Consider the following 25,894-nt stretch of genomic DNA (forward strand, 5'->3'; position numbering starts at 1 on the left):
AGTAGCTATAAACAATGATCGACAAATAATACTGAAGAGCTTCCTGAATAAAAATGATCCAGCTGTTGCTGCTAACTGCTGAAGTGTTTCCGCTTCCAAAAGCAAGAAAATTACAATCAAAATGCCAACTAAACCATTGCCAACTTAATTATTTAAGCAGATTGTCCTGCTTAATTTATTCTTTTTAGGCTACTAACCACGTTACTTACATGTTAAACTATGCCTTAAGATGCCCTTATCATGTCTATTTGTCAATGTAAAGAATCTTCAAGGGTGATTCTCTAACAAGATCCCCCTTTTGTGAATTGGCCAAATTTTTGTCACTGATTAAGGGAGATTGACAACTTCAATTTAGATGGAGTAATCAATATTGAAAGACTTAAGAAGATAATATATAGTCTAATAAGGATAAAGTTTCCAAGCCGATCGAAACCCAATTATCTAATGCTGGAATATAATCATTTGATACAGGATCATCCTCACTGGGGAGTGGGTACTAGCAAAAACTTGCCTGGATGGACTATATATTATATTCAATCCCATTTCCATGATTGTAAATAATGAATTAATGTGCCGTTATATAGTCAGTCCAGGCTGGCATAGAGTTTACAAGAGTGAGAAAGGCAAAAAACAAAAGGAAAGGAAATTAGCTGACAACAAACACACTGCCTTCAAATGATTCTGTTTGTGGTTAAACCAACAAAACATAGCTGGCAAGTACTTGATTATTACCACAATCTTTCCCTATAAAAACATTTGAATTCTGCTCCCATTTCAGTCAGGCTCAAAACACTCACTTGAATAGCCTCTCTCACTTTGTTCTTAAAGAGTTCTTGTTTAGCTGAGTTGGTTAGAAATGGCGGGTAGCAAAGAGGCCATGATTTTGATTGCCTACATCACGGTTCTTGCTGTTGTTGCGACGGGAGCCACAGCTGTGAATGAAGATCTAGGGGCGACTGCTCCGTCGCCAATGCAAAGTGCTGGAGTGGCTCTGGGTGTTCCTGCTGCTCTTGCTGCCGTAGCTTGTATGGTTGCATGGTTCTTTTGAATTTAGTTACTTTATGTTTCCCTTTTCACTTGGTGAATATCGTCCAAGTGTTCTTCTTCTTTCGGAGTTTCGTTCTGTTGGTAGATTGCTTGAGTTTATTCCAAGCAACTGGTATTATGAACGGATTCATTGTTCTTTGAGGTAATTAAATGTTAATAAAATCTTGATTTATTCTCTTTGTTTATTCCACTCTCCACTGCAAAAAATATATGTTTCAAGGTTAACAACTTTATAATTCTATTTATCTTCTGAAAATTGGAATGGTAAATCCCATGACATAGTATTAGAATAGCACTGATCTTAGTCATGGTGAGTTGCTCCATGGTCAAGACTATCATACAGGACAATATTTCCATGATAATGGTAACTTGATCTTTGAAATTATCTGAGGATTAAGAAGGTAAATATTCAAGGGTGACAGAGAAAAGTATTCACATATTACAGTTATGGAATGAAGGCACTAAAGACGAGCCAATTCAGGTAAACAAATAACTGCACAGTGGAGAGCATGAAAATGAATGGTCAAAAATTATGTTTGCTTTATGGAACCAAAAAGATCCTTGTAAGAACGCTTGGGAGCCTCAGTGCGAGAAACTATCTCCACAACTTTGAAAGATGATTCTGGATGGGCTAATGACTCAACAGCAACTTCTGCAACTTGATCACGGGATATGGTTCCTTCATAAAGAGTATCCTAAGAAGAGAAAGAAAAGCTTATGTTAGGTTACATGAGAAAAAGATGAAAAACAGCAGAAAACAAAATAAAAATCTCTTGGTGTTAAAGGTGGCAAAATGAATCCAAACCCGAAAACCAATTAAAAAAACTGAACTTGAATCAAACCTGACCAGACCTGAACTAACCAAAAAGTCAAAGACCCATATTTGAACAATCTGAACCCAAGATCAATCCGGTCTAAAACCATACTAATTCAAACTTAACATTAAAAATGTAAAATTTAATTATCAATTTCATTTTAACCCGAACATGAGCTCAGCCTATTCCTGAAATGTTCCAAGTCTGAAAAAATTCCAAATCTGAAATTATCTAAACCCGTTGTGACCCGAACCACAAAAGGACCCAATCCAAACTAACTGTTTACCACCTCTACATGGTATACATCATTACCTCCGGCTCCATGACAACATTTCCTGTTGGCGGCTCATTTCTCAACCCACCAGGCCTTATTATCGTGTAGTCAATACCAGATTTCCTGATATACTGCTCAGCTTGAAGTTTTGCTATCAAGGTGAGTCCAAAAACATTGAGAAAGATGTAAGCTGGATTAAAAAGCTGTCCCATTGCTGCTCCATTGACTAAAATAGAGCTGATAAGAATGAATCTGTTAACACCAAGTTTTCGGCATGCTTCAACAAGGTTTACGGTGCCAAAGTTATCAACCTGCACAAGATAATTGATTGAATACTAAAAACTATGGAAGAGTGCCAATGAGAAATTGCAGTCATGCAACTTTAAGGCTATCAAGTAAAGAAGGGCATATGAATTAAATTATAGCCTTTCAATGAAAAAAGGGGTCATATACTTGGGCTGCTTGTGGGAATTATCAAACTGCAAATTTAACATGACAGAATCATATGATATTATATAGTATAACAAATTTCACTAATGAGCACTAACTACATATCCAATATACATGAAAATTATCTTTGAGCAGAAGATCTACATCCTGTCTTCTAAATGCAGGCAGCATATTCAATACAAGATCATGCTAACAGAATACAAATAAATGGCTATTGGTAAATGGTATTGCAAAAACAAATGATATCAACTCATTACTGTGCTGGAGACAATCTGGCTATGGGGTTAATTAGCATCAACATCTACAGGTTAGTAGTTCTAAAATTAAAAGATCATATGCACAATGTATATATAGTTATTCGTGTTGATCATAGTTATGGCCATATGATTATTCACCACAACGTTTAACAAACAAGAATTTGACAATAGGGCATAGTCATCAGTACAGCGTCATTATGCAGCTCCATTTCAAGGCTTCAAATTTGGAAAAAGAAACATAAAAGAAAGCAGCAGGAAAGGGCAATACCAACCCCATCCTCTGCTGAACCCCTTGGAAAATAGACAGCCAAATGTACCATCAAGATGCACCACCACATCTCAAAAGGGCACATCATATCGTCATAACCCCAGAATTTTCTGGAGAACACAAGAATCACGGGAAAAAAACACAATAGACATTGTTGATACATTATTCCTCTAGATTATCGTAAATTAATTTAATATCAGGAAACAAAGAGTTGCAATATAAACGAAATAGCATAAATCTCAACTGGAATAGAAAGATTTAACCTTCCACGGAGCAAACAAGTCCCATCCTGGCCGAAATCCTGTAGCACATATCACAGCTTCTGAATCATCACCAATTGCTTCTACTAGCTTTGCAGAACCCTCCGTGACATCTGCTTTCACCTGCAAAACCGGATACTCACATTTCCAAAACCAAATAAACTCTATATAATGCACATAATGAACAGAAACAAATTACACAATCAGAGGACACTTTTACTTTGGAATTCTAACAAACGCCACCAAAATAATCTTAAACATAGATTTTATAGACACCCAATTGAACTTTCAGCGTGTAAGTTAAATTTCCACTTCAAGACCAGGAAAAGAACTAACAACTTGAAGAGCTGGGTTGTCCTTTGAAAGCAAATTTTTGGCCTTGTCCAAATCACGAACCCCAGCCTTGACAGCAAAACCCTTTGCAAGTAGCTGTTCAACAACCCGTTTCCCAGTACTTCCAGTAGCTCCAGCCACAAATATTTTCTTTTTTACATTCGCATTTGTCTCACTACTTTCAGAAACCTCCTCTGTTATTTCACTTCCTTCCATCTAACAAAAACACAGACAAAGAGCAAGGAATCAAATTCAAACAAAAAATAAAAACACTAAAAAGAGAGAAAAAGAAGAGAGCTTGTTCTAAGGTAAGTGTTACCTTAGTGAAATTTAGGGGACTGGTTCTGCTGGTGGTGGTTAAGGAAACGGAAGGAAAAGTTTTGGTGAAGGAGAGAGAGCAAAGGTGGAGATGTGACAGAAGAGAGCTTCTGAGATGAAGAGTGGCCATACATAGGTTTGGTGAACTCAAAATTATAGAAAAGCCCACCCCCGCTACAAGTCTCCCTTCTTCTTCTGCTCGATTGGTGGAAAGTTCTAGTTCTGCCACGTGCCGGGTTATATTTTGTGTTCTCAGGATTTTTTTGTTCACATGGAGATAAGAGTAATCCATTTTTCATTATTCCACCTTTTCTTTACACTCCTACTTATTTACTCTCTTTTTTCTTTTTAATTAATACAACTTAAACCTTTTGTTCTGTTCCCTCTCTCAAACTTGCTTCTCTTCTTTTATAATCTTTCATTAGTTAGCTATATTGGTACATGAACAGCCAATTCGGAGAGATCACCCACCAATCGATGACGCTAAAGAAGAATAAAAAGTGAACTACGCTGCCCATGTTGTAAATCAATATCTGGATGAAGGCTTGGTTTTGTTAGAAGGAAAGCCAGTTTTACATCCGCATATTAATAAAAGATAAACAAAAAATAAGGTTTAAAAGGTGATCCTAGTAAGTTCACAGTCATGAGTAACTAAACTAAGCTGGTCCAACTTCCGAGCAGTACTTGACTTTGTATAAACAAATGGGCTAAGTTCGACAAGCCTTTTGAAGAGATGAAAATACATCAAAACTTGCATGTGAAAAGAATTGATTGAGGAAAAGAGAGCAAGATCCATCCCCACAATGCCGCAGCCAGATTGCATGACACAAAGCAGCTCCGTAACTTGCTTGGTTTGGTGAATCCAGGTCTTCTCTTACATTTCATACTATCATATGCACCGTGTCGCCAGCTATCATCAATATATTATCATCTTGTAGTTTCTGACAATTGTGAAAAAGTGGCTGTTACTACAGAGTCTTCATATATTTTGGCAAGTTGGAATAAAAAACATGTAAACTTCTGGTGTGACCCACATGTGGATATGAGCTTCAAAGTGTTGTACCAACTAAGAATTAAGGGGGGGAAAAACAAGTATCATTCATATTTAGAATATGAAAACTTCATATCAATATTCCCATCCACAACCATTTATCCATATTACCTCTAATAATGACTTGATCTCTGCACTTGAATAACGGACATCTGCTCTGGTGTTGACAACATCCTCTACTTCTGCAATAGATATAGTATCCTTGTGATTCGCACGCATATGCTGACCAAATATAGTTTTAAATGCTTCTATTCTGCAATCCATCAACAAGGAGATACATATAAGAATTTATGTGAACCATTGAACAATAAAGTAGAGCTGACTTTGGGTAATTCATAATTGAAGCATTTGTTAGGACTCAGACCTTTCAACTGAGTCAGTGGCAGTGGGCTGCTGGGCTGTTGGAGGATCATCTACTTCCATAGCATCTGTAGTTGGGCTAATTAAAGCAAAAGAAGAGAAGGTCAACCACATGAGTACAAATTTTGATCCGATACTAATTTTCTGCTGAAGTTTATAAGAACTAAAGCAAGTATCTGAATTATAAAGATAATTTGATTGCTTATAAGCAATATTTATTTGTAAAACTATAAGCAACTTGAATTTGTAAAACCCACAGCTTTTTTTTTTTAAGGCTTATTGCATGCTCACCCTTGACGATCAGCTCTCCGAGTTCTCACTTCTTCTCTCTGTCGTTCTTGTTCACGCTCCTCCATATCTGACAATTCTTTATGATAAATAGCAAAATTTAGAACTTTCAGAGCAGCTTCAACATCAATTTTTGTAACCTGCCATGATGAATCATCATGCAATAGAAGTATTAATAAGATTCATACCCAAATGTGTATAGAAGGAAATATAATGGAGCAGCCACAAGCAAGGGCCAAACATGCAATTCAAATAGACATATAAACATGAAATCAACATATAGTTTTGGTCACAGTTGATCCTACAGATTAAAATTTAAATTTAAAGAGCAATAAAAGCAAGTTTTGAAAAGAAAAAAAGAAGTTACAATGAACAGGCTGAGGTCCCAAATACTATAACATTACAGGAAATGGCTTTTCTTTTTTTCAGGAAATAAGATACCTTTCTGCTTAACTTCAATTTTGCATGAGCAGTTGACAGACGAATTATGGTTTCCAAGGTTCTAGCCGTGATTGGAAGGGTTCCACCAGTCTACAAGTACCAATCAGAGTATTAGAATTACCAATTGAGGTAAGTATATCAAGGTGTTTGTTGGTAGATTGCAAAAGCAAACCTTTGCATTTGAACTGGCATTTCTGAGCTCTGCATAAGCTGTTGCAATGTGTTCTGAAGCCTACAGATTAGAATATTTTAGGGTAAGCCCAGGATAAGTATATTACAGATGGTTGGGGAGACAAGTTAACAGGTAATCAAGGTTTGTTTTAGAGAAGATATTGCGGAATACCATGCACAGTATTCCACTGATTACAACAGAGGAAAGAAGAAAAGAAGAAAGCAATCAATTTAAATGACAGGATAATATAAATGAATACTGAAAAACGAAAAAATATACATTTAAAAAATAATAATCACAACCTCATCAGTCAGCTCAGGCTGAATCCTGTGTTTTGCATAATGAATATACTTTTTGAGAAATTTTATGGTAAGAGTATCACGCTTCCGACCTCTTTCTGTTTTTCTCCCATGTAGCATTCGGTTATACTTGACAAAAACAGATGAGTCAGCATCAGCTTCATCTTCTCTTCCATATCTTGAACTTCCATCAAGAGCTGCCTCGCCTGAATTACTAATTGCATTAGTACGTATACGTGCCACCGATCTTTAAGCACACAAGATAATTATTTGCCTACCTCCATCAATAGCTGAGCGATATCGATGCATTCTCAAGACATGCTCTGAGATTTGACGATCAATATCAGCATCCATTTGATCCAAAACAATAAACAGTAAATCAAAGCGAGAAAGCAAAGAGTCTGGAAGTCCAATGTTCTTTGTTGGAGTCAATGATCGATCATACTGCACATTCAACCAACAACTGGTGTAAACTCAAGATTCACAACCTTGCTAGTGGAGTGACAGTGCATCTTAGCAACCAATATATACTTACAGTTCCATATATGGGATTTGCTGCAGCCACAACACTGCAACGAGCATTCAATGATGCATGGATACCAGCTTTGGCAATAGTTACTGTCTGCTGCTCCATGACTTCATGTATCGCAACGCGATCTTGATCATTCATCTTGTCAAACTCATCAATGCAGACAACACCTCTATCACCAAGGACCATTGCACCTGCTTCCAGTCTTCTTTCTCCTGATCATAGAGATATTTAATTACCCCAACAGCACCAAAAATAAGACCATAGGCAGAAATGCTAGAATCATTGAAATACTTTACCTGTTTCTTGATCAGAGGTGACAGCAGCTGTCAAACCAACACCAGAAGAACCTCGACCAGTGGTTGAAATGGCCAAGGGAGCAATGTTCATGATTGCTCTTAAAAGTTGGGATTTTGCTACAGATGGATCACCAACCATCATCATGTTAATGTCCCTAAAAAAGAGCAGGAAATTAGCTTATGTTAAGGCCTAAACTCTACCTAATCCAAGGCATAGTTTTATAGATTGCATAAAGCATAAAATGAGAAGAAACAAGACGCAGCTTATAGGATGGAAAACAACCAGTAGGGCCATTATTTACCAGATATACAACTACAAAAACAATTAAATGATAAGAGTACAACTAACCCTCGTAAATGAGTGCCATTCTTCAAATTCTTTTCCACTCCACCAAGCATCAGTAAAACCACAGCTTTCTTTATCCATGAATGCCCATATATAGAAGGTGCAAGGGAGTTACCAAGCAGGTCAAACGTGTCATCTCTCTCTGCTATCTTTTTAATGTTTTTCAGGTCTTCAGGACTGTAGATTGGTGCATTGGCCTCCTTGTTGAGCAGAGAGACATTATTAGCTATAAGGACAGTCCTACATTGCAAAATCACTCGTTAAAGATAGTAAACAGAAAAGACCAAACTACAATGAGGATTAAGATTTACTTCCAATGATGCACTACATAAGAGATACCTGAATACACCGTTCACACTACCCTTGCTTTTTCCTGGAAGAGCTTTATATATCCCTACAATAGCCACACGATCTCCAGGCTTGCATGAGTCAACCAGGTCATCCTCTACTATAACATCCACAGTTCGTGGAAGCTGACCAGGTGCAGCATTCTCAGGAACTTCTTGAATTGATAAGGTCTGGTGATCTTTGTATTGGCACAACCCATACTCAGTCACCAATAAGTTGCCATTTTCATCCTGAAACAATATTCCCCACAAGTCAGGCTTAATCCAGTAGCCATACTGATACTAGAAGATCTAAAGCGTAGGAATTACCCTGGTAGGATACACAGACCCAGTTGGCAAACCATTGTTGGAGGTGATGTCTCGATATTCCCTAACAGTGAAGTTTTCAGTCGCAGGACAAAAGTGAACACTTTTGACAACCTTTGGTCTAACCAGAGAACCTAAACGGAGATAGGTTCATGTTAGATATATATACACACACAGAGCATAACATTAAAAAGCATTGATGGGGAAAATGCCAAACCATATTACTAGGATTGCAAACCTTATCGACAGCATGCCAAAGCGTCTTTAGAGCATTAGGGACTTTCAGGGCCCAAAATAAGCAAATTTCAAAGCAAGTGCCCACTTTTTACAAAATCCCATATTCACATTTTTGTTACATTATGTGAACAGGTAAAGTAATTTATACTTGAATTTGGAAAGTAAAAGGGGGATAAAAAGGGTACATTTGGTGACAATGCCCTCGACGCAGACCATGGAGCCAATGAATTCGGAGAGGAGCTCTCTGGGTGTGACACGACGAGAAACAAAAGGGCCTTCAAAGCCCACCTGAAGTATTTCTCCTTCTTTCAAGTACTTTGGGTCAATGCTTCTAGCGGCTTCCGTCACCGCATCGCAAAATGGTTGCATATATTCACTCGGATTCTTCAGAATCCTAAAAGTCAGAACAATAAAAACAAAAACCCAATGCACTTAACTAAAGCTCAAAAGGGGGGAAAAAAAGAAAAGGAAAAGGAGAGAAGAGGAGCAGACCTAGGAGCCAAGTTGCTGAAGGAGTGGAGATCGGAGATGTTGACGATGAGGCGGCGGCGCTTGTGATTTATCATAGCCTTGATTTCATCTTGATAAATCTGATCAATTAGACAAAAATTAAAACCATGGATAAACTATTACTGGGAATTTATAAAGAATGAAAGAAAAATGAGAAGAGAGGGGAATGAATATAGATAGATTAAGGAAAAGTACATCTTGAGACAAGAATTGGCTGATATCTTTCTTCCGATCTGCATAATCTTGAGCTCCCATCTCCATCTTTTTGGTTCTCTCTTTTCTTTTCTTCTGTTACTAGTCTACGCTTTGAGAAGAAAACCAAACGTTATCGCAAATTAGCAGAAGAGGGGGGAAAATGAGGCTCTCTTTTCTGCTTTTTTTTTTTGCCCTTTTTTCTTCAGCCGCACTGGAGAGATCGTGGTTTTGGCGGGAAGCACTGAGGGGATGTCTCTGTTTTGGCGGGAATTGAGCCGATACATCGTCCAGCTGCCTATAGCATTGGAAGTCCTCCCAACGACTCCATGGCCCAATGGATAAGGCGCTGGTCTACGGAACCAGAGATTCTGGGTTCGATCCCCAGTGGAGTCGAGCTAGCTTGCTAGCTGGCTTTTTAGACCTAGACTACTTGTCATTTAAAAAATGCAATAAAATTAATAGTGACGCTTTTTCACAAAATTTGGAAATGGATGAGTTTTTGCCCAATTAACTTTGTGGGGCCTTATTTATATATATAGGCTGTCCATCCTGGAAATCGGAAGAAATCTTGGCCCAATTGATTCAAAAGATAGTGAGCCCCTAGGCCCAGTCTTCCATTCATTACATTATTCAGAACAGAACAAAATCTCTCATTGCTGATTAGCCTTTTAAATAAAATAAGTTTAAAGAAAAAAAAAATGAAATTGGTCCAGACTTCTTTGGCTATCTAGAATCCAACTCAAAATTATTACAACACTAACGATTACAAATTGCTCAAGAAAGTTACAAGAATGAAGCAGCCTGATCACAGATTAATAGCTGACTCATCTTCCATAATAAATGCAAACTAAGTGACCAACCACCGATGAGATTTTCATGGCTTGAAAGCAGAAAATGCCACGACCGAGTTGTGTCCACCAAATCCAAACGAGTTGGAAATTGCTGAATCATAAACAGCTCAGTTAGTATTATGGTTTCAGTTCCAAATCCACAAAAAGTACGTAAAGTGGAGACAGGCTTGAAGAAATTGCAACAGGAACTAGTTATGTGGTTTCCAAGGGTTAGGAGTCTTACCAACATTAACCTCATGCTGCTGCTTTACATTGGCAACAGTGTCAAACTCAACTGAAGGCTCTGGATTCTGCATTCAAAAATTCAGCACTTCAAGCACTTAATCTATGAGAATAAAAATCACAAGATGTTCTGTTTTGAGGAGAAATCCTAAAATGGTTTTTGGGTAACCAAAAAAGCCTATCGATAAAACTGAAAATTAAAAGTAATAATAACAGAGGAGGAGACCTGGTGTTTGGTGGACATTTAATAAAATAACAGAGACAGGTGCAGACTGGCAGTTTGAAGAAAAAGTAGAAATGGGCAACTATTGTATTATAATCATGCATGAACAAGGCTTACACACTATCTTAAGTTGGTTTAAATACATTTCCCAGAGCAAACATGGTGTTAGACAAGTAACTAATACGTACAAATTGATTTATGGAGGGATGCAGCCATCCTGTCGTAATGGCCTTCACAGTGGCAATGGCTTCTAAACCACCCGCTGCACCCAGGCAGTGCCCTATCATAGACTGAAACAAGAAGAAAAGCAATCAGCCAATAGCAAGAGAGCAACATTACAGTATGGTCATCTCAAATTTTGCTTATTTTGGGATAGAAAGAGAAGGTACCTTTGTTGCATTGATTTTGATGTCTGATGTATTCTTGAATACTTTTTTAATAGCATTTATCTCAGCCAGGTCACCAGCAAGGGTAGAAGTTGCATGTGCGTTAATATAGTTAACCTGAAAAATAAGACTTGCTTAGTTTACTAATTTTCACCTTTGAATGAATATATTTCAGAAAATAATTACATTCTGAACCGTATTAGTTGCACTTTAACATCTGAAGTAGACAAAAACAACTACACAGTCACTGTACTGACTTATGAGATAATTATGAGGTCAGTTCTCAACAGTCTCACTTAAATTGAAACCTAAATCTAATTGACAATAAAAGCAATGAGAAAATTAGAAGTTAATCATGGTCATATTTCAAGGAGTCTCAACTCAAAGACTATCATTACATTTACCATAAAACAGAATTAGCTGGTGCTATTGAATTTCTTTTTCAAAAAAAAAAATGCTTGCAGAGGTGTCATTGGACCTTGATAAAAAGAAACAACATAAAATGGGAAATGAGAAATAACTGAAACCAGACCAAACTTGATTACTCTTATGAAAACACTATTCCTAACATATAACAAGAGAATTGGTCGAAAAGAAGAAAGAATTACCTCCTCAGGGGACACACCAGCATCTTCAAGGCTTCTCTCAATGCAGGAAGACACCCCAAGACCATCAGCTCTTGGATCAGTCATATGATAAGCATCACAATTAACAGCTCCGCCTAAGTACTCAGCAATAATTGGTGCACCTCTTTTCATTGCATGCTCCAAGCTTTCCATTACCTGGAAAGTAAAAAAATTATAACTCTTTGTAAAAGGCTCTTGCATCATCCCCCTCATCAAGATCAGTCAGTTTAATAACATGTAGAGACTGAGGGTTATATTCATAACAGCCAACTATGTCGAAATCAAACCAAGAATCGGCAAGCAAAAGCACCAATCCATTAACTGAATACTAAGTCCCATTATTCAACCAAGTAGTTCAACGTGATAAAAGAGGCGTAATGTATGCAAGTATTACTGGAAATCTTTTCCTCACTTTCCAAGTCAGTGAACATTTATACTTCATTCCTAACAATCGTACCAACAATCCGTTAGAAAGTTCACATAAATGGTGAATTAGGCTCCATCTCCATCAGAAAAACATACTCCAAGGACCAAGATTTCGACACTATGTTGGAAACAGTCAGTCTCTCATTGCACACACACACCATATCCACGGTCCATCACAGGTACTCTTAAAGTATGGCAAAAAAGCCTACTTCTCTTAACAACATTATCACATGTCACCAATGGAGGCAAAATAAGATGCTAACCAAAAATAGACAACATAAAAACCACAAGAAGCTAAATGATGCATCTATACAATTAGAATGTAACAAATGCAAGCTTACCAACACTCCAGAACCTTCACCCATAACAAAGCCATCTCTATCTTTGTCCCACGGCCTTGATGCAGTTTGAGGATCATCATTTCTTTGAGACAATGCCCTACATGCAACAAAACCCCCCAGCCCAATAGGAATAATTGCAGCTTCTGTTCCACCAGCAAGCATCAATTCAGCCTCACCTCGACGGATGTGGTTAGCAGCAGCATAGAAGCAATAATTGGAGGTAGCACAAGCAGTTGAAATTGAATAATTGGGACCCATGAAACCAAGCTCAATTCCAAGCAAAGCAGATGCCATGTTTGTTATGGCATAAGGAATGAAGAATGGTGTTATTTTTCTGTAACCTTTCTCTATCAGATTTTGAACACCATCAGAAAACACTGTAAGACCACCCATACCAGTTCCAACAAGAACTCCAGTTCGCTCCTTATCGATCTGCAATGAACACAAATCAATAAATTGTGTGAGCACAGGGGGAGAAAAAGTTGTAAGAGAACACATTGTTTTAATGAAGCACTACTAACAAAAGCTGAAATTTCAACACAAAGCTAAAGCACAAAATAAATTAAATAATGTATGATAAGCTAAAACACTTTACAAGAGAAAGAATGAGAATAATGATTCCAAAGTCCTGCGAGCGTTCATATTTTTCTTAAACAAAAAAAAAAAACAGATATCACTATCAACACATCTATTATTCTCGGATCTTTTCATTTTGTAGGGTAAGAAATCATTCATAGGGATCATAAATTTAACTGATAATCTTATCTTTTCAAAAGACCTTATCCAAAGCATATTTCTGGTGCATGCATCACATGTATGTAAAATTAGTAAATTTCATAACGTAATTGCTTCCAAATATAAGATCACATTAATATTTTTTATAATTGTTCCAATGAAGGTTCTCTAAAGCAAATATAAAAGATAACTCAATTTTGCATTATCTAAGGATTCTCAATATGGAAACGTTGCATCAAGTTGTGGAAAGAAAAGCTTTGTGTTTGAGTGAAACAAAGAGATCGGAAGACCTAGTAAATAGAGTTTGAAAATGGAGCAAAAAAATTGTGATGAACCCATTACTTAAATCAAAACAAGTAATAAATTTGTTCTAGTCAAAGGAAAATGAACTTATCTTTACATCACAATTATGAAACACATATAAATATGACGTGACACAAAGCATATCTACATAGATTCCTTGGAGAAAGAAAAGTTCTGATGGGGGAAAGGAGAAAGAGACGCTAAGAAAGAAATTCCAATGATCCGATTGCTTAACCAAACCAAGACTATAGAACATTCAACACAATTAAATATGCACAAAAAAGAATCTATCCAGTCAAATAACAAAACAATGACTACAAAACAATTGCACTAAGGACATATGCAGCAGCAACCACAGAAAAGCATCAGGATCCTTAGAATTAAGCTCTACCATGCTAAGTTTCAAAAGACACCTGTAATGAAAAACAAATTCACAAAAATAAAGAAGCAACTCTTTCTTGTAAATATCGCACATTGGGCAAGCCAGTAAACGAAAAATCTTTGGATCAGTAATTCAAAAATTAAACATGCAAATCACTTGCAAAACAATAACTACCCATTTTATAAAACAGCTCAATTGACAAAACCCATCAAACAAAACCATAAAAAAAAAAGGCCACCTTAGATAACTTATCACCCCCGAGATCAGCATCTTCCAACGCCTTCTTGCCCGCAACAATGCAGTACCTCAAGCAATCGTCAAGCCTCCTATCGTTCTTTCCATCAATGTACCCTTGAGAAGTGAATCCCCGGATCTGACCGCCGAACCGAGTTGGAAACTTGGAAGCATCGAAACGGTCGATAGGTCCGATCCCACTCTCTCCAGCCAGCAATTTATCATAGTAAGCATCGACATCATTTCCAAAAACGGAAACCAAGCCCATCCCCGTAATGACGACCCGTTTTTTGGGGTCCTTCTCGCGCTTGGGAGCGGAAACTGTGGGCGACGAAGCGGTAATGGAAGAGAATCTCTTGGTCGGCCTTGGTCGAAGCCTCGATACATTGGAAAAATGGGGATTGGGATTGGGTTTTTGGAGAGGGTTTAGAGGGGAACCTCGAAGCGATGGGGCTTGGAGAGCTTGCATGGTTGAGGGAGGTAGCAGAGGGGGCGATGACAACGAAGTGAAGAGGGACACAAAAGAGAACGAGAGAAAAAAAAAGGCGTGTGTGGATTTCGTGTGTTGCGGAAAATTGGAATTGGCAGGTACAACCGAAAACAAAAGCAGGCAAAACAGAACCAAACTCGACTGCTTGTGAATGGAATTAAAAGAAAAATACTGGCCACTACTCTTATTTATGGACGCTCGCATCCGCACTCTAGCAATGGTTTGATGGGCCGCTGAGCTGCACTTACCTTCCACACAGGCATTCGACACGAGTTGATGTGATGAAATTTTTTTTGTCAAAGCTACGACCTTTTTTCCTTCTTTTTTACAAAACTAAATAAATTATGCTAATATCATGCTCAGTATTCTATCTTTTCTTAAAACATTATCTTAATAAAATATACAAGATCAAGGATTATAAGTTTTTCAAAAAACTCAAGTTTCACATCTTAATTATTTTTTTTAAAACTATTGACTCGACATCGTTTAATGAATTATTAATAAATAAATAAAATCATCAATGTCAATAATATGAATTCATATATATCAACAATAAAAAATTATTAAATTAATGAAAACTATGAATCTATTTCTTAAATGACTTCATAATTGATACAATAAGAAAATTTTATTTTATCATTTGTCATATCTATAAGTTACACGTTTATTTCCTACAAAACCATGTTTTTTACGTTACATCTTACAATAATCAATGCTTCTCGTGGCTTCTATTGTTCAATAACTCAAATATTAAATGCTAAGTACTTGTTATGATGTCAGGAGTTCGGGTAAAATACCTAATCTTCTTAAATTTTGATCAAAATTATATAAAAATTTATTAATTTTTGAAATAAATATTTCGTCTCAATATTACAAACACAATTGATAAAAATAATAAAAATATAATTATATTATAAATATTAATCAAATATAAAATTATCTTTCTACCCTTACCATGTCAGCAATTTAACGGCAATACTAATGGTTGATTAATGGCTGAACTTACGTATGTAGCAAAAAATATTTTTTTTAGTCGGAGTATTCATTTTAAAAACTAATAAATTTTCGTATAATTTCGATCAAAACTTAAGGGATCAAAGTATATTTACCTTTAAGTGTTAACATGAAAGTTTGGAGTTATGGATTATATTGATTTTTGATTTTTTTTCTTTCGTACATTTTGATATGTTATGTTCGGGATATTCCAAAATACACTTGTTAAATTGTGACATAAGAGAACATTGAAACATTATATACAATAAAAAGGATTTTATAATGGTTATTTTGCATAAGCAATTCACTTTCATTTAAATTTCGATATATGATAAATATCTAAATATTTTTTAATCACTTGTGAAATTCAAGTAATATAGTTTCTTTATGTGGTATATAAGTTAATTGTACCATTAGATTCTAATCTTTTTACAATATTTCATTTTGATATAATATTTCAAAATTTTTATGAATTATTAAGTAAAATTTAAATAAATTTTTATTATATTTAATCAAGTTATTAATTTTTATTTTAATTCAAATAAGTTTTTATAACTAATGATTAATTAAATTTTCATTAATTAAATGTCACTTGTCATTTTATAATACATGTTGATGATGTGACACACTGATATATAATAATAAATAATAACATGACATGTTAATGTAATATAATAAGACTGCAACATGACATTTTTATGTTCAATGTCATGTGAGATGAAAAAGCAAATAGTATTTTGACTAATACTAGTTAGTCAACCATTAATTAAAAAGTTTTATTTAGTTATTGATATGTCATAATAAATGATCATATGATATGTTGATGTAACATAATGAGATTGCCTTGTGATAGAGATTGCCATGTGATATTTTCATGGTATTTCAATCAATATTAATTAGTCAACTATTAATTTAAATATAAAACTTAATTGAATATAATAAAACAATAAAAATTTATTTAAAATTTTTAAATAATTTTAAAAACTTTTTAAAATATCATGCCTTTCTTTTATTCATCTATGAACATGTTTCTAAAATATAAATGAAAGTTGCCATATGTATATCTACCTAAGTATTAAGTGGTAAATTTTGTTTATATATTATTATAATGATATATTGTCGATGAATGAATAATTCAAAAGAGTTTGAATTAAAAATATATTTTTAATTATAAATAAAAATAAAATATTATAAAAAAATCACAAACTAATAGAGCAATTTCCACTATGCCTAAGCAATTATTTTTCTCTATCTTTGGACAGGAAAACAGAAAAAAGAAATGAAATTTTGAGAAAATCATGACTAATTTGCTAATACAAAAAGAAAACAAAAAGAAAAACGGTAAGCAGTAGCAGCATGGAATTAGGCCTGTGGCAGAGTTAGCAAGAGCCCAAGTGTTTTGTTGTCAAAATTAACGGAAGCCCAAGCTTTTAGCTGTGAAATGAATCGTTTGCCGATAAAACCATGCCAACACTCAACCTCACGCGTGGAAGTCCAAATTCCAACCCGGTCGACTGGAAACGAACAGGTCACAGGTGAGTGGTGGTAACTGGAGAGAGCCGGCCGACGCGAAACAAAGAAGAGGCTCTCTGTCTCGGTCTCCTGCCTGACTGAGCGGTAGAGAGTTAAAAGAACAAAATGGCAAAGAAAGCTACAAAGTCGAAAAAATCTCGTTCATCTTCAACCTCCGCTGCATCTGCTAAGAACCCCTCAACACCCTCCAATCAGTATTTCTCTCTTTTCCTTGCTTTATAGTGTTTGTTACTGTTCATCTCAATTTTCTTTGGTTGGGAGATTTGCAAAACAAAATTATAGCTTTCTTTGTTTGTTGTGTTTATTTGTATTGGTGGTGAGGATTTTTAGGGGTTAACAATAGATACTGTTTTTGCTTGGGAAAAATGTTAGGAAAATGGTGTTAAGGGTAAAATCAAGTGAGAAAATGAAGAGGTCAGCTCAACAGAGTGTTGTTAGCGAGAGAGAAAAGAGACGCACGTCGAAGTCAAGGCCCAAATCGAAGCAGAAGAAGAAAAACACACGAATTGATGCTAAAATGCCCAAGAAACCCCCTACTGCTTTCTTTTACTTCTTGTGAGTATTCCTCATGTATCATTTCTGTTCATAGGTTTGCTTAATTTTTGTTGTTAATAACATATCTTTATGGCTGCTGTTTCCCATGCTTCCTAGATTTTGTCTTTGTTGCTTAATTCGTTTGGCTTGGAAGATTTTCTTGTTGTGTTGAATTGAAATCTATCTGCATATTCGCTGGCTGGCTGTCCTCATATGCAAAATTTGAGTTGTTTTCATTTTAGGTTTACCACTGAATTGTGTTTCCTTGCCTTAAGTTGTATATTCTTTATGGGGCCTTGGGAGGTCTTAGGTTCAAACGTATGTAAAAAATATATATATTTTGGGATGGTACGTGTTGGTGCTTTTATCAAACGAGTTGCCTGCTAGTTTCATTGACTCAAATCTAACTGAGTTTTCCTTCTCTTTTACTCAAGGGAGGATTTTCGTAAGGAATTTCAAGAGCAGAATCCAGATATTAAGTCAATGCGCGATGTATGTTATGGTTTGAAATCACAAATCCTAGTTTAGCCCACAATTCTTTCTGTGTGTGTCTCTCTCTTACATATATGTTACTGAATCTTGCAACATATTGTTTCAGATTGGGAGGGCGTGTGGTGAGAAGTGGAAGACAATGACATATGAGGTTCATGCCTTAAAATCTTGCATTGGCTATCTTTATTCCCTGTTGCTTAAGAATTTATATAATCGGCATATGCTATTTTCAGTTCACCTGCAATATGAATTGTTCCATGTTCAGCCTGTAAATCGTAATCTGGCTGTTATCATGATATTGCAAAATAGTAGCAGTAGCAGTTATGATAACTTATATCGACCTTTTATGAATATGCTTATAAGAGATAATTATTGGAGACATTTATTTTGGGATTGAGAGAAGCAATTTTAGTAATGATGTTTGTTCCTGTGCTAGTAAATATTAAAGCCATGATCATGGGTGACATTGGCTTGTCAAAGCCTACTTTAAGTTCCTTCTAAATACAAGGTGAACCACATTCATGATCCGCTCATGCAATTATTTGCATAAAGATGTAGAAAATACTTTTGACATCGTACTGCTTCATACTTTTAAGCATGTATAGAGATATAGTAGCAATCAATATTAGTGCATAGCAAGGACTCCAATGATCTTGAGGGGGCAAGTGGTGTTGATTGTTCTTCCCCATTTGGACTCGAAGAAAATAGAAATTAGCTTTAAATGGCAAATTAAGGACTTTATGGAGAAAATTAAGAAACAATTGTCAGGGTTTGCCTAACTTCGTGATTTCTATTTTGTCTTTGATAGGAAAAGGTTAAATATTATGATATCGCAACTGAGAAACGAGCAGAGTTTGATAGAGCCATGGCAGAATATATTAAAAGAAAGGTAAAGTTACTTTAGGTTTTCTCTTGTACTTTATCTCCAAAGAAGTCTTTAATATTTATTTGCAGAACAGCTGCAATGGATTTTAAGCAGTTTAACTTGCTCAAAATTTTCATTGCAGGAAAATGGTGAAGATCAAGAAACTGAAGATGACTCAGAGTTTGATGAATAAACGTTAGGGTTGTTGTACTAAGAAATTTCATTGTTCAGTAGGAATAGGTGTATCAGTTACGACTTGCAAGATGTATATTAATGCATTGAATATGTTCATGTCTGTCATTTTTCTGTAAATCACTGCTTGGAGAACGAATGCCTTTATGTTATTGCCGCACAGATTTGACAGTTTATGCAACTATTCTTCTAGTAAATGTTCATGCCAATTAAGAGCTGCTTTTATTTTTCCTGGTTTGAAGCACTTTCTCTGATCCTCTAGTAGTTGGAACTCGGGATCTGGCCTTTTCTGAGTTAGCTTTGGTTGATAATTAAATCCAATCTCTATTACTTCATGCTCTCTCTCTTTAGAATAGTGCGAGAATAGAGGATGGCCTTTTAATTTAACATGATTTCACTGAACAGTGGAATTCCTGGTAACAAAAATTTCAAAGAACGGATTTATTACTTTTTCAATTGTTCTCTTCATTGGCAAATTTATCAACTCGTGGTCGACCCACAATTCATTTGTAACAATATTTTTGGCCTAAAATGAACAAAAAACACTCTAACCTAGATGTTGAAGCTCCTTTCCCTGGTTGTCGTTTGTCTATCAGCTACTGTGCTCAATGATTCAGCAATGCTTCTGACTTCTGCAACCATTGCTATGACATCGTTGAGCTTATTGACTGCTGAGCCCACACCCTGTGTTAGAAAATTATAGTACTAATTCAGTAGTTTACCACAGAAATAACAGATAAATATGTCACAAACCTTAAAATTGCAATATAGGGTATAAAATAATTACTATATTCTTCAGAATTGGGCAGTGTTTTACATACCACACCGGCAGCCCCTGCAGTGATTGCCATTGGTGCTGTAACTGCACTGAGTCCAGATGAGCACATAACGGGAATCCTTACAGCCATTGAAATAGAATATGCTGCTGCTAAAGTTGGTGTAGCCTGTGGATACAAATAACAGAAAGAAGAAAGCGTGTACCATGTAATCAAACCAAGGAATTTTTTTGCTTTAACATAATTGGAACACAGGATAAGACTTCAAACATGCACGCATTGCATCAGATATTTCTTTTTTGTCTACCGAAGCACAATTACCTTCTCAATCAAACCAAGGACACCAGATTTTGAGGGAGTGGAACATTTGCCTCCTTCAGTTTGGATAATGTCAACACCTTCCCTTTCCAGCAGCTCTGCAAGCTTGACCTGTTGGTAAGTTGTAAAATGTTTAGTTCACGCCCCTTAAAATGGTGATAGTAAGGGCCGACATATTTAACTTTAAAACATTATATCTCTATTGGTTACCTGATCAGGGAGGCTAAGTGTGTGAGGCACGGTTACTGACAGGGTCACAGAAGGAAGAATGCTCCTTGTCTCCTTTGTGAGCTTTAGTATCTGCAAAACATAATCAACAGAACTATAAATCTAGGCTGGTGAATGATGACCTTTACTGCTGAACTAGTAAACACATTTAACATGCTATATCATACTTACAGTAGTCTATTAGAATCCCATCAAGGCTAAAGTTTCTCTTTTAAAGCTATCTCCTTTCATTTTTGTCCTTAATTTTTCCATGAAAAGGATCTAACTTGTTTCAGTGAAGAAAACTTTTGGTATCTGAATATCTCTTAATTTCCCTCAAGTTTTAGTTCGACAGTTTTACAGTTAAATATAAGATTGCTTTATAGGGATCACAGGATTATATGTTTGGTACCTGTTCTGGAGAGAAAACTACACCTGTTTCGTAAAAGGAATCATAATTTCCAATCTCCACCTGCATTTGCCATCAACTTCATTAACTTAAACGAACAAATTTGATCTGATTTTCTTTTCATTGCATGTCACACTACAACATCAAAAACCAAACTGTCACAGAATTCAAGCTTATTAGTTTTGAACTTCAAATGGACAGTGAGTTTCCGGTCAAACCATCAATGCTCCTGCTTCAACAGCTGCTGAAAATGCAGCTGGATCTACTGATGAAACACAAACCTGCATAAAGGAGACATGTTCGGATTAGTAAGACCAGAATGTCACTCTGATGAAAACAAAGCTGCAAAATTGTTGAGGCGGCCGCCTAGGAAGCCAGATTATATTTAACATGTCAGATCCTATAATTCCTGATTTACTCAATTTCGTGAGTAAATATTGTTTAGCTCTGCTCTGTTTGGGGTACCCACTGCTGTACTGTACCACCTTCTTCCTGTTATTAACATGGTGGCAATAAGCTCTAGGCAAGATTAAGAATTTACCGGAAGAGAAGTTAGGCTAATGGCCAGTTTCACTAATTCTGGGTCACAAGCTATATCCACATGAGTTGCTCCCCCCTGATTTACAATCACAGTTAAATTATCGATTTCAAATAAAAAAACAAAAACAATAGTAAAATGGAATGACCCTGACCTTATCTGCAGCAGTAACAACTGAAGCCACGTTGTTTCTATCGAAATTCTGTAACCCTGAGATAATCTGTAGAGGATAAAATTTGAATCAAATGACATTATTAAACAACAAAAGGGAAAAGGAATACATAAAAACGAGAAGTTGGGTTTTGGAATTACCTTGAGAGCTCTTCGTTCATGGAAGTCTTTCAACGCTGCTTCTTTAGTAGTTGATAGAAGTGCTTTTGCAGTAGTTACACAAGCACTTCTTCTGACATGTGCATATGGTTTTGAAGGGAGAAAGTTACCAAGAAAAGAGTTTAGGCTGTATTTTAAAGCAGTGTTAGAAGAAGGAGAAATTGACATGCAGATTGAACTATGCATATTTCACTCTTTTTCTTTATCCAGGTAAGGTTGTAGCTGGAGTTGGAGGGAAGAGATAAGAGATGCTGGCAGCTTTGAAGATCTTTAAACTGCTTACACTACAGCAGATATTTTCGGTTGGCTACCTTGGGTTTGGGTTGTTCCCCAACTATTATTCGACCCTGGTGATTAATGGGCTGTTGGGCACAGATTTGCTAGAATGGGCCGCAATCATCAGTGGATATGCATCATATGATACGAATAGCATAAACAGGAAAGGGCAAATCCCCGTCAGGCATTTTAGACCAATTGACCATCAAATGAAAACCACATAAGAAGAAAATACCTTCACCAAATTGAGCGGATAACCTTGTATTCTTACACTTCCTCGTTAGAAGATAGAACCTAGTATTCCACAAAACGCTTGTCTTCTGTTTTTTTTTTTGAGCCTTTTCCTCTCCCTCTCTCTCCTTCCACCTTTCTCCAAATTCAACCCACAACTCGGTGTATCCTCAGAGCCAACACAGCCACCAGTTGCCATACCGAGAGGATGTTGTGGCGGAGGAACCAAAAATGGATCCTGATATAGAAAATGCTGAACACAATGAAATAAACAATGCCTCTATTCAATGTTTTATTTTGAATATAACCAAACACAATGGAATTTGGCAAGGTGATAACCCCTTTACCGAGTCTCTCCCTCTCTTGGTCACCCAACTCGCCGCCATCCTAATCCTCACTCGCTCTCTTTACCACCTTCTCAAACCCCTCCGTCAACCCCGCATCATATCGGATATTCTTGTAAGTGGCATTGTTGATTGTTTTCCATTTCCATAGATCTTTTTACATATTACCAAGTTCATTATCTGAATTTATTCGCAAGAGATTCCTTATCATAAATGGAATGTAATGATTTATAAAGCCATATTTGATGTGCAGGGTGGCATCTTGTTAGGTCCATCTGCATTGGGGACGACAATTTACTTTGCAGATTTGTTTCCCACAATAAATGTTATTACAGTAGAAACGTTGGCGTACATGGCCCTTGTTTTTCACATGTTCTTAGTTGGCTTAGAGATTGACCTAAATGTCATCGGGCGCATAAGCAAAAAGGCAATAAGTTTCACTGTGACTGGACTTCTTTTCCCCTTCACCGTAGGGATTGGCTTCTTTTATCTATTGCATGCTTATTGGGAACATGATCAGTCTCAAGGTTATGAAGTTAATGTACAAGGTAGTTTTCTATGGGCTGCTGCACTAGCAGTCACGAGCTTCCCTGTTGTTAGCGGAATTTTATCGGATCTCAAGGTACTGAACTCAGACATTGGACGACTGGCAATGCCCATTGCCCTTGTCAGCGATATGGGCTCTTGGGTTCTTATAGTCATTGTCATCCCATTCTGTGCTAATCCCACAAATGCACCATACATCATCACTACAACAATAGCCTACGTATTAGCCTGCGTTTACACATTTCGTCCATTCCTTGCATGGATCATTCGCCGCACTTCTAAAGGGAAGGACCAAAACTACAGTAAATTTTACTTGTGTTTTGTTCTTGTTGGGGTTGTACTGAGTGCATTTGTGACGGATGTGACTGGAACTCATTCCATTGTTGGGGCTTTCGTATTTGGGCTTATTCTGCCTACTGAGCTGGCGCTTGTGTTGATCGAGAGGTTCGAGTACTTTGTTTCAGGGCTTCTGATGCCGGTATTCTTTGCAGTTTCTGGGGTTAGAGTCGACATCTTCAAAATATCAGAGTGGAGGCTTGTATTGCTTATCGTAGTTTGGCTTTGCGCTGTTAAGATTATTAGTTTCCTACCAATTTCTTTAGTCTCTGACATTAAGCCTAAAGATAGTTTTGCTCTCGGATTACTCATGAACACAAAAGGGGTATGGGCGATTCTTATCATTCACACTGGCTTGGATAGAGGGGTACTTCCTTTTCTATATTTACACATTTATGCCAAGGTAATTGATGAAACATTATGATTTACATGTCAGTTTTCAACTCTATTTAGGTTTTGCAAGACGATGACTATGCGGTAATGATGATTACAATTCTATTAATGACCAGCATAGTTGCTCCTATCATTGCTGCCATTTACAAGCGGACCAATCTTTCTACAAGATACGAGCGTAGAACTATACAACATGCTAATACAGAAGCAGAGCTGCGAATCCTCGCGTGCATCCATTCGTTTTGCAGTGTACCTGGAATATTAAAGCTCCTTGATGTATCTCAAACTACCCAAAATGGTCATATCACAGTTTTCACTCTTCACCTTGTTGAGCTCAGTGGCTGTGCATCAGCTATGCTTATAGTGCATGACTCACAGAACCGCAGGTTTGAGGATCCTGTCTTCGACCCTGACTATGGTGATAGCTCTGAAACGGAAAAAATCGTCAACGCCTTTAGAGAATATGACAACAAGAACCGCAATATCAGCATCCAATCCCTTACTGCAGTTTCTCCTTTTGTGGCTATGCATGGGGATATTTGTAGTCTAGCTGAAGACAAGCATGCGACATTCTTGATCTTACCATTCCACAAGCGAGCCACAAAAGAGGGGAATCTCCCGGAGATAAATGCTGCTTTTCGCGACATAAACAAAAACGTGCTTCTCAATGCTCCTTGTTCTGTAGGAATCTACATAGACCGTGGCCTTCAAGAGACCGCAGGTGCCAAATCCAACAATAAAATCCATCAAATAGCCATGGTATTCCTTGGTGGACCTGATGACTGTGAAGCATTAGCTTATGCATGGAGGATGGCAAAGAATCCAGGAGTTCGCCTAACGGTGATAAGATTATTAGAAATGGATACTATGGATTTCCCAAACGGCAAGGCCTCAATGCTATCCTCAAGATCATACCTTGACAGGCAAAGGGAGATTGCTGATGAGTACATAAATGAGTTCAGGCTACGAACTGTTGGGGAGGAACTTATTCACTACGAAGAGAAGATTTTACTTAACGGAGAAGAGCTGGCTGTGACATTGAAAGAAATAGAAAATAAATTTGAGCTATTCATTGTAGGGAGAAGGGAAGGGTTAGAGTCACCCTTGACAACACTGTTAGTTACCAGGGTCGATTGTCCAGAACTAGGGGTCATTGGTGACTTGTTGGCTAATTCCAATTCTGCTACGGGTTCAGTCCTGGTGGTGCAACGGTTCATTGATTCTAGCCAAGGCATTGAAGATTTGGTTGCGACACCAAGGTCGTCAATGCACGGAACAGTACGGGAAGTCGGAAGTGGGCGGCTATCGACTGTGAGTGGTATTGGGTTAGGGATGTACACGAGGCAGAAATGAAGGATCGATGATAAGATTAAAAGAAAACTGTTTTGAGTTACGAAAAGACTTATGGTAGAATGCTAGATTCATAGGACACTAGAAAAATTAGGAAGATTTTTGATAGCAGAATCCTCCTTGTACCGTGGGATCACGTCTTTCCCTTTGCTCCCACTATTATTTGGAATTTTTAATTGAAAATCTTTTGTCATCTTTGTGGATGGTTCAAACCATTGTAATATTATTGTACATTGAATTTCTTCTCACTTGCAAGATAAATTGCTTTGCAAATTGCAAACTTCAGGACTCTAATGCATAAAACTGTTATAGCACGTTTGGTTCGCGAAATAGACAGGAATGAAATAGAATAGCTATTACGTGGAAATAGAATGAAATGAGAATAGAATAGAATATGTATTACGTAATTTGGTATGATAAATGGAATAAGACATGAATAATTATTATGATTTATTGTAGTGTTTGGTTGGTAAAAATAACTTTGGAATAAGAAAAGAATAAAAAATAAAAAAAAAAATACCATTTATTATATAATGATTATTTAATTTTTATTTTATTTTTTAAATATTAATATTTTATTTATAATCTAATCATTAATATTACAAAATAC

The 25,894-nt window shown here is 36.6% G+C and overlaps 6 protein-coding genes and 1 non-coding gene across 8 annotated transcripts; 3 read left to right on the forward strand and 4 right to left on the reverse strand.

The window, feature by feature from the left end:
* LOC18596523 (uncharacterized protein At2g34460, chloroplastic) lies at positions 1,398-4,329 on the reverse strand. Of its 2 annotated transcripts, none has more exons than XM_018124006.1 (5): positions 4,024-4,329; positions 3,711-3,920; positions 3,375-3,494; positions 2,175-2,447; positions 1,398-1,742 (listed from the first exon to the last, which is right to left on the reverse strand). In XM_018124006.1, exons 1-5 carry the CDS (start codon positions 4,312-4,314, stop codon positions 1,578-1,580), a joined length of 1,059 nt encoding a protein of 352 aa, XP_017979495.1. In that variant the 5' UTR covers positions 4,315-4,329; the 3' UTR covers positions 1,398-1,577. The 2 variants fall into 2 exon arrangements, with proteins under 2 accessions (XP_017979495.1, XP_007025110.2); XM_007025048.2 differs by having other exon boundaries at positions 3,708-3,920.
* On the reverse strand, positions 4,517-9,594 carry LOC18596524 (DNA replication licensing factor MCM3). The gene is made up of 16 exons (XM_018122487.1): positions 9,403-9,594; positions 9,190-9,287; positions 8,883-9,091; positions 8,464-8,594; positions 8,147-8,385; positions 7,811-8,047; positions 7,462-7,616; positions 7,169-7,377; positions 6,912-7,077; positions 6,637-6,839; positions 6,335-6,394; positions 6,163-6,252; positions 5,725-5,861; positions 5,438-5,512; positions 5,185-5,326; positions 4,517-4,963 (listed from the first exon to the last, which is right to left on the reverse strand). The coding sequence occupies exons 1-16, from the start codon at positions 9,466-9,468 to the stop codon at positions 4,904-4,906; spliced, it is 2,277 nt and encodes a 758-aa protein (XP_017977976.1). The 5' UTR covers positions 9,469-9,594; the 3' UTR covers positions 4,517-4,903.
* On the forward strand, positions 9,723-9,795 carry TRNAR-ACG. The gene has a single exon. It is a non-coding gene; the product is annotated as a tRNA-Arg (tRNA).
* On the reverse strand, positions 9,980-14,835 carry LOC18596525 (3-oxoacyl-[acyl-carrier-protein] synthase I, chloroplastic). The gene is made up of 7 exons (XM_007025051.2): positions 14,136-14,835; positions 12,478-12,909; positions 11,693-11,866; positions 11,088-11,201; positions 10,887-10,988; positions 10,477-10,543; positions 9,980-10,344 (listed from the first exon to the last, which is right to left on the reverse strand). The coding sequence occupies exons 1-7, from the start codon at positions 14,823-14,825 to the stop codon at positions 10,277-10,279; spliced, it is 1,647 nt and encodes a 548-aa protein (XP_007025113.2). The 5' UTR covers positions 14,826-14,835; the 3' UTR covers positions 9,980-10,276.
* Positions 17,041-19,460, forward strand: LOC18596526 (high mobility group B protein 14). The gene is made up of 6 exons (XM_007025054.2): positions 17,041-17,341; positions 17,520-17,702; positions 18,116-18,173; positions 18,280-18,324; positions 18,982-19,062; positions 19,181-19,460. The coding sequence occupies exons 1-6, from the start codon at positions 17,253-17,255 to the stop codon at positions 19,229-19,231; spliced, it is 507 nt and encodes a 168-aa protein (XP_007025116.2). The 5' UTR covers positions 17,041-17,252; the 3' UTR covers positions 19,232-19,460.
* On the reverse strand, positions 19,648-22,119 carry LOC18596527 (uncharacterized protein ycf23). Its single transcript, XM_007025056.2, has 9 exons — positions 21,791-22,119; positions 21,633-21,698; positions 21,482-21,556; positions 21,159-21,221; positions 20,944-21,003; positions 20,535-20,624; positions 20,328-20,435; positions 20,052-20,174; positions 19,648-19,914 (listed from the first exon to the last, which is right to left on the reverse strand). Exons 1-9 carry the CDS (start codon positions 21,992-21,994, stop codon positions 19,783-19,785), a joined length of 921 nt encoding a protein of 306 aa, XP_007025118.2. The 5' UTR covers positions 21,995-22,119; the 3' UTR covers positions 19,648-19,782.
* On the forward strand, positions 22,547-25,522 carry LOC18596528 (cation/H(+) antiporter 15). Its single transcript, XM_007025058.2, has 3 exons — positions 22,547-22,774; positions 22,913-23,908; positions 23,995-25,522. Exons 1-3 carry the CDS (start codon positions 22,547-22,549, stop codon positions 25,285-25,287), a joined length of 2,517 nt encoding a protein of 838 aa, XP_007025120.2. The 3' UTR covers positions 25,288-25,522.

Source organism: Theobroma cacao, chromosome 6 (assembly GCF_000208745.1).
Source record: "Theobroma cacao cultivar B97-61/B2 chromosome 6, Criollo_cocoa_genome_V2, whole genome shotgun sequence".
Taxonomy (NCBI): Eukaryota; Viridiplantae; Streptophyta; class Magnoliopsida; order Malvales; family Malvaceae; genus Theobroma; species Theobroma cacao.